At 45.4% G+C, this 7,770-nt stretch overlaps 2 protein-coding genes across 3 annotated transcripts in view; one reads left to right on the top strand and one right to left on the bottom strand.

The window, feature by feature from the left end:
- Nucleotides 1-7,770, top strand: part of LOC134458176 (M-phase phosphoprotein 9) — a 65,526-nt gene that overhangs the window by 2,566 nt on the left and 55,190 nt on the right. For both annotated transcript variants that reach the window (XM_063210336.1, XM_063210337.1), the window contains exons 2-3: nt 2,211-2,548; nt 3,030-3,174. In XM_063210336.1, the coding sequence (XP_063066406.1) occupies nt 2,247-2,548; nt 3,030-3,174 (447 nt within the window). In that variant the 5' untranslated portion in view covers nt 2,211-2,246. The remainder of the gene's footprint in view (nt 1-2,210; nt 2,549-3,029; nt 3,175-7,770) is intronic.
- LOC134458177 (TBC1 domain family member 8B-like) overlaps nt 3,203-7,770 on the bottom strand; it is a 43,787-nt gene continuing 39,219 nt past the window's right edge. The window contains exon 3 of the mRNA XM_063210339.1: nt 3,203-3,470. Coding sequence (XP_063066409.1) covers nt 3,427-3,470 — 44 coding nt within the window. The 3' untranslated portion in view covers nt 3,203-3,426. The remainder of the gene's footprint in view (nt 3,471-7,770) is intronic.

Here is a 7,770-nt window from a genome sequence, read left to right on the forward strand (position 1 = left end):
ATATGAGGGCAGTAGGGAGTCTAGGGACTTTTGAATGCAGATGTTATGTCCCAAAGTAGATTAGAGTCATAATGTCTCCTTTTAATATAGGGTCATTCCATGTCAATTCACACGCCTTCCCCATATGACCCTCTCCGATTTGCCCGATATCTCACATACAGGTACCTTTTAATGTCAATTGAAAGAATACCAAGTATTAGCACCCTACGTCTAACGGTTGTGGAGATGAAGCCCTCCAAAGTGTGGGTGCCACACCCACTTTTCAAGCCTGTGAATTGCATTCAAAATTTACAAGCAGATTTTGACATCTCTAGTTTTAGTTTGAAGGAAGATACAGGTCTAAAAATCACCATGGCCCCTCATTATGACCCTGTCTACCAGATGATGTACTTACAAATAGCATGCCTTGGTTATTTTTGGCTATATTAAGCCTTAAAAATAGAATTTGTGAAAAGCGTGATGAAGAGTCTTGCCATTTTGGGGTTCCAGATCTTGGAAACCATGTATGCTTTGGGAGTTATAATTGATTTCCCATCATAATTAGGAACTGTACCGTGTATTCCGAAAAATGTAGGGCGCTCTGACTTTTAATGATGTAATAGGAGGGACTCAAAAACAGCTTTTGGACAAAATGACCTTACGGTACCCTCTACTTCAGGCCTCAAATTAACCATGTGGGCACTTGATGACTGGAACGCCCTTTTAACCCCATGTACAGTAGCACTGTATCAAACATTCAAGCTTGGAAAAACTTTGTTTTTCAAAGTTCTTCATATTAATCTTGGCCTTCAAAGTATATGTTTTTGTCTATGTCTTATCACAGTGTCTGGTTTGTCTGCTGCCATCTGCTGGTCAAAAAACGCAACAACAGTGTAATGTAGGAAAACAAAAGGGGCTGGAAAATCTTGCCCATAATTTACCAATAAAGTAGCCTAGAAATCTAGACGCCCCTAGGGGTTAAGCTCGCTAGGCTACCAATAAAGCACTTTAATTCTACAGTATATTTGCTATATATTAATTATGATTTTAATGAGCATTATGCAGAATGCTCAATCCTGATTAAATTTCTACCAGGACACCCTCACCCCCATGTCTGGTAGAAATGTAGTGCAGGGTGAGGCCATCTTGGGACTGGCATCATTATTGAGCATTAAGCAGTCATACTTAGGAAATTATTTAAACTATAAATATTCATCATGCTTGTTAAAATCATAATTAGTATATAGCAATATACTGTATAATAATTACAGTGCTTTATTGGTAAATTATGGGCAAGATTTTCCATCCCCTTTTGTTTTCTTACATTACACTGTTGTTACTTTTTTAGACCAGCAGATGGCAGCAGACAAAACAGACACTGTGATAAGATATGGAGAAAAACATATACTTTGAAGGCCAAGATTAATATGAAGAACTTTGAAAAACAAAGTTTTTCCGAGCTTGAATGTTTGATACAGTGCTACTGTACATGGGGTTAAAAGGGCGTTCCAGTCATCAAGTGCCCACATGGTTAATTTGAGGCCTGAAGTAGAGGGTACCGTAAGGTCATTTTTTCCCAAAGCTGTTTTTGAGTCCCTCCTATTCAATCATTAAAAGTCTGAGCACCCTACATTTTTTTGAATACACTGTACAGTTCCCAAATATGATGGAAAATCAATTATAACTCCCAAAGCATACATTGTTTCCAAGATCTGGAACCCCAAAATGGCAAGACTCTTCAGCACGCGTTTCACTAATTCAGTTTTTAAGGCTTAATATAGCCAAAAATAATCAAGGCATGCCATTTGTAAGTACACAATCTGGTAGACAGGGTCATATTGAGGGGCCATGGTGATTTTTAGGCCTGTATCTTCCTTCAAACTAAAACCAGAGGTATCAAAATTTGCTTGAAAATTTTGTATGCAATTCACAGGCTTGAAAAGTTGGCATGGCACCCCAACTTTGGAGGGCTTCATCTCCGCAACCGTTGGACGTAGGGTGCTAATACTTGGTATTCTTTCAATTGACATCAAAAGGTACCTGTATGTGAGATATCGGGTTAATCGGAGAGAGTCACCTGGGGAGATTGTAGGGAATCATGTGAATTGACATGGAATGACCCTATAGCCTAATATGGTGGTAATAAGTAAGAAAGTATCTCATAACCACCAAACTCAAACTGACTTTTTTGGGGGGAAATGACATCCTACATCTCCCCCTTTCCCCTGTAGACGTGAGACCCCCCGCCACCCTGAGGACCCTTAGTCATGTCCACAGATGACAGCATCTCTGAGGACGTGTCCAGTTCGGTGGCCCTGAGCGCGGAGCACCCCCCACCCCACCGCCTCCCCCATCACCATCACCACCATCACCATGACGACCGCAGCATCAGCAAGGGAGAGGCAGAGGGAGAGGTCAGCGAGGCGTCCGTCGTCTCATTGGAGGACACTATGTCGGGGGCGGGGCCTGTGGTGGTGGTGGGCGGAGAGGAACGCGGAGGGGTGGAGTCACCCGTGCAGACGCTAGAGGGGCTGCTGCAGGCCGCCCAGGAGAACAGACGCGCGGGCAGGTGAGCACTGCGTGTGTGTGATGCAGGTAGACTACCCAGTATACAGTGAGATCTGTCTGTCTGTCTGTCTGTCTGTCTGTCTGTCTGTGTCTGTGTGCGTGAGACGCTGGCAGACTACCATGTATACGGTGAGCATGAGGTGTGTGTGTATCTGTGTGGGTATGAGAAAGATGCAGGTGAGCAGCGCACTCTATCCATCTCTGGGTCCTCTCTCTCTCGCCCTCTCTCTCTCTCTCTTTCTTTCTTTCTTTCTTTCTTTCTTTCTCTCTCTCTCTCTCTCTCTCTTGCTCTTGCTCTTTCTCTTTCTTTCTTTCTTTCTTTCTTTCTTTCTTTCTTTCTTTCTTTCTTTCTCTCTCTCTCTCTCTCTCTCTCTCTCTCTCCCTTTCTTTCTTTCTCTCTCTCTCTCTCTCTCTCTCTCTCTCTCTCTCTCTCTCTCTCTCTCTCCTTCCTAATCATCCCCCTCTCCACATCTCCATCTCAGGGCCCTGTGTGTGGACGGCGATGAGCTGTCCAGTGAGCGTCCGCTGCCCTTCATCAACCCCAGCTCCCTGGAGACGCTGCGCGCCCTTGTACAGGAGATCCAGACCAGCGGACACACGGACCCCGAAGTGTGGAAGAACTGCGAGGTGAGACTAGCACTCCGGGCTGAAGGAACTGCGAGGCATTACACCTTTATTTTGGTACAAATCTTTATGGTCCGGGAACTATGATTTCCAATCTAATGCCAAGGCTTTGAAGGGATTTCTTGAGGTGTCAATGTTGGCATAGGTAGTGCACTTTGCCTTTGTAGGGCAGTATTGCAGAGTGTAGTGTTCTCGTGCTCCGAGCTCCCTCATCTATACGGAACAGGTCCATTGCAGAAGGTTGGGTTCCCTCAACTAGTAGATGCAGTAGAATTGGTCCTTCGCAGGAGGATATCGTGCTGTATAGAAAAGATCCATTGCAGTAGACTACAGTATACACAACAGGTCTGTTGAAAAATTATATGTTATGTCTGTTACTAAATGCTATGGTGCTCTGAACTAGCTCAGCTATATGGAATAGGTCTGCTGCTAAATGCTATGCTGCTCTGAACTAGCCCAGCTATATGGAACAGTTCTGTCGCTAAATGCTATGTTGCTGTGAGCTCCCCCAGCTGCAGTGCTTGGCAGTGGGATTAATCCGGGCTTGGTCAGGTTAGTGCTCCTCTAAGCTGGTTCAGGCCTGCCTGCCTAGAGAGTCTAGAGAGGGATAGTGGATTCGAACTGTTGGCTGTTCCGTTCAACTGTCATCATTTGGGTTGTATTGCTGTGGAATGTAGCTGGATTAACCCATTTTAGCCTGATGCTTTGCATGCAGTACACTGCATTGATCTGTCTGGAGCGACATAGACGCTGCATTCAGGCTCTTGAGATTTGAGTTTTTTGATCAAAAGTGTGGGTATCTTGGGGCTCAATGAACACATTCTAATGCAAGATGAGGGTCCTAGCTTGTTAATTGCAAATTTTATTTCATGTTTTGATGTGCTTCGGAGGATGAGATATTTACGTTTCTATAGGCAGAGGGCACTTTTTTCCCAAAAAGGGCTTAGGCATTCAGCAGGCGTTTTTTCCAGGTGCCTTAGGCTTAAATGGGTTAAGAAGCACATACCTGGTTTCGACTGCGGCTAGGCTGTATGCTATGCAGATACTATTATAAGGAGCTCTCTCCCTCTCCATCAGCTGTGATGCAGTACCCCAATCTCTGCGTATTGCATGCGATGCGATGTGGATTCAGCAGAATAACGGCGGCATTAATATAGAACAAGCGTATGCGACTGTTAAATGCAGGTCTGCTTCATACTGAAGTTTGGTCTCTCATCAATCATAGTGTTGCTATATTGAGTGTTGCGATGTAAGCATTTCTCTGGAGAGGGGGGATACAGGTGTGTGCCATATATACAGTCAAGCAGTGCAGCACAGCACAGTGCAGACAGCTGGCGTAGGCATCTTAGCTCTCTTAGCGAGAGGTAGCTATGCATCCATTACCGTACTTGGAGATATTCTCGAGTTTAAATTAATTAACTCTTATTTATTTTTTTATCTTTTTATTTATATAACATTCCTCAACCCGTCTTCCCCCTCCCCTCTAGTCTCTCATAGCGGTTTTGGTTTATAACAGGGAACAGCTCTCTGTCCCAGATGTAGCAAACAAACCATACCCTGGACATGCCTTGTCTGGCAGTGCAGTGCAGTGAGTTAGTGGCATGCCGGAGATGGGGCATAGAGTGGCTGTGTCCCAGTGAGGGGGTGTGCACGTGTGTCTGTGTGTGTCGGTGGCAGCGAGAGTGTGTGTCTGTGTGTCAGTGGAGGAGGTGAAAGTGGAGGAGGTGAAATAAGGGTGCGTGCGTGTGTGTGTGTGTGCGTGTGTCTCTGTGTCAGTGAGGGTGTGTGTCAGTGGCGGAGGTGAAATAAGGGGCTGTGTGTGTGTGTGTGTGTGTGTGTGTGTGTGTGTGTGTGTGTGTGTGTGTGTGTGTGTGTGTGTGTGTGTGTGTGTGTGTGTGTGTGTGTGTGTGTGTGTGTGTGTTTAAGGGGGAGTGTTATTGTCTCAGTGCAGTGCAGTGTATGTGTGTGTGTTCAGGGTGAGGGGTGATGAGCGTGTGTATGGCTGCTGTGTTCTGCAGCTGATGCTGTGGGCTGCTGCTCCACACCACAGAGACGAGGAGAGCGAGTCGAGTCTGCTGCCATCCATCCTCCCTGGCACAGGATGGGCACACACTGCCCCCCCCCTCTCTCTCTCACTCCATCTATCTCTCTCTCTCTTGCACACACGTCCTCTGTTTCTCTCTCTCTCTCTCTCTCTCTCTCTCTCTCTCTCTCTCTCTCTCTCTCTCTCTCTCTCTCTCTCTCTCTCTCTCTCTCTCTCTCTCTCTCTCTCTCCTTCTTCTACTCCCTCAATCTCTTGCTCCCTCCTCAATTCTCTGCTCTTTCTCTCCCTCTGCCTCCCCTCCGTCTATATCTCTCCTCCATCTCCCTCCCTCTTTCTATCTCTATACCCCCCCTTCTCTCTCTCTAGCGCTCTCTCTCTCTATACCCCCTTCTCTCTTATAATATCCTCTGTTTCTCTCTCTCTCTCTCTCTCTCTCTCTCTCTCTCTCTCTCTCTCTCTCTCTCTCTCTCTCTCTCTCTCTTTCTTTCTCTTTCTCTCTCTCTTTCTTTCTTTCTTTCTCTCTTTCTCTCTTTCTCTCTCTCTCTCTCTCTCTCTCTCTTTCTTTCTCTCTCTTTCTTTCTTTCTTTCTTTCTTTCTTTCTTTCTTTCTTTCTTTCTTTCTTTCTTTCTCTCTCTCTCTCTCTCTCTCTCTCTCTCTCTCTCTCTCGGTTGTGTGGTCCTCATGAAATATTAGCGCAGCTCGGCGTAATAGCAGGAAGGACGCATGGGGTGGGTGGATGTGTTAGTTGCTGCAGTCTCAGACAGGTAGAGGACGTGTGTGTGTGTCTGTGTGTCTGTGTGTGTGTGTTGGGCACACCTCTCTGTTTCCTGTTATGGGAGGAAGAGCCCAGGAGGGGTTCCGGATGGATGTATGCAGCGTTAGCCTTGTGTGTGTGTGTGCTCGCATGTGTGTGTGTGTGTGTGTGTGTGTGTGTGTGTGTGTGTGTGTGTGCCTATGCGCGTGCGTGTGTGTGTGCACGTGTGAGTGTGCACGCTGCATTAGCCTCATCTGTAGGTCTGCCAGGCCTTTGCCAGATGCTGCCTAGCTCTCAAGGGAAGCCAACAGTGGGGTCAAACAGGTCATTTGTTGTGGGCCCAAGGACAGAAAGGGCCCAGAATAGGTTCCTCTTTACATTGTATGTGTATTGGGTTGGGGGGGGGGCTTTTAGCTGACTTTGGCCTGGGCCCAGCCCAAATCTGTCAGCGTCCCTGTTGCTCTCCTGTGCGCTGCGGAAACGCACATCAGCACTGGACAGCAGTCCGTCTGCTCAGCAACAACACAGTTAGCTTAGCTGTGTCTACATCCTGCAGCATTTAAAGTAATTGTATTGAAGCATCCTGCTTCATTTAAAGGAAGTGTTTAATAGTTTGGTAGCGTATTGGTGTCTGGCTGCTGTCTGCCTCTGAGGATGGTGATTACATCACTGTTAATTGCTTCAGCTCTGGCCTCTGGCTAAGAATCAGCTCCTCAGTATCCTGACTGAAGGAGTAGGTTAAAGCCTGCCCTGCACATCCAAAAACGTCTGACTTGGGAGCAGGACAACCACCTAACAAGATCAAAATGAAAAAAGTCTTCTTCAACCAGGATTTTTCTGCACCTACTGCACACATTGGGTGAAAACCCTTGAAAAAAGTGGGAGCATAAAAATCCTGACTTTTTGCAGTGTCCTTCCTGACTGCCCCACATTAGTCTAAATAATAATACGTATTAATTTATAAAGCACAAAATCAGACATAACATGTAGCTCTAAGATTAAAAATTAGTCTTTTAAAGAAAATTAAAAAAATATATATTTTAAAGAATATTTTTAAGAACTTTAAAGCCTTAGCCTAAGCAGCATCTCTGACTTCAGGCTGAGAATCATCTCCTGCTTGTACCACACCAGCCTATGGATACAGTATCCTGACTGTCCACATTAGCCTAAAAAGCAGCCTAAGATGATATGGGATGATATGGTGGCTGTATCTGCTTTTTCCGATGTGTATCTGCTGGCTATTATCTGTCTGTAGGGGAAGAATGCTCTATCTCAGTTTGTGTTGGTCATGTACATCTCCTCTATTTTCTGTATTCTGTATCTCCTTGTTACCTCCGCCAAGGAGGTCATGTTTTCGGTCGCGTTGGTTTGTTTGTCTGCTTGTTTGTCTGCAGGATAACTAAAAAAGTTATGAACGGATTGGGATGAAAGTTTGTGGAGATGTTGGTAATGACAAAAGGAACAAGTGACTAAATGTTTTTAGGATTCTTTACCATTGTGGGATGGGGGAAATTTGCCATTCCAGTTTGTAACTCCACAAAAAGAAGGTGGAAAGACTTAGGGAAAAAAGTAGGGTTTTTAGTGGCTCTCTGAGTGCATTTCTAGTTTTTTTATACGTTAAGATTTCTTGAAAAGAAAGGGACGATGGCTGCCCTGTGTGCAGACTAGAGATATAACATGTCCTGTGTCTCCATGCATATATGGGTGATGGCTGCGCCTGCACAGTAGTATATTGTAAAGCTGCGATGACTGGGCCTCTACATACAGTAGTGTATTATATAGACTAGAGTTTCCTATCCCC

This window comes from Engraulis encrasicolus, chromosome 11, assembly GCF_034702125.1.
Source record: "Engraulis encrasicolus isolate BLACKSEA-1 chromosome 11, IST_EnEncr_1.0, whole genome shotgun sequence".
Classification (NCBI taxonomy): Eukaryota; Metazoa; Chordata; class Actinopteri; order Clupeiformes; family Engraulidae; genus Engraulis; species Engraulis encrasicolus.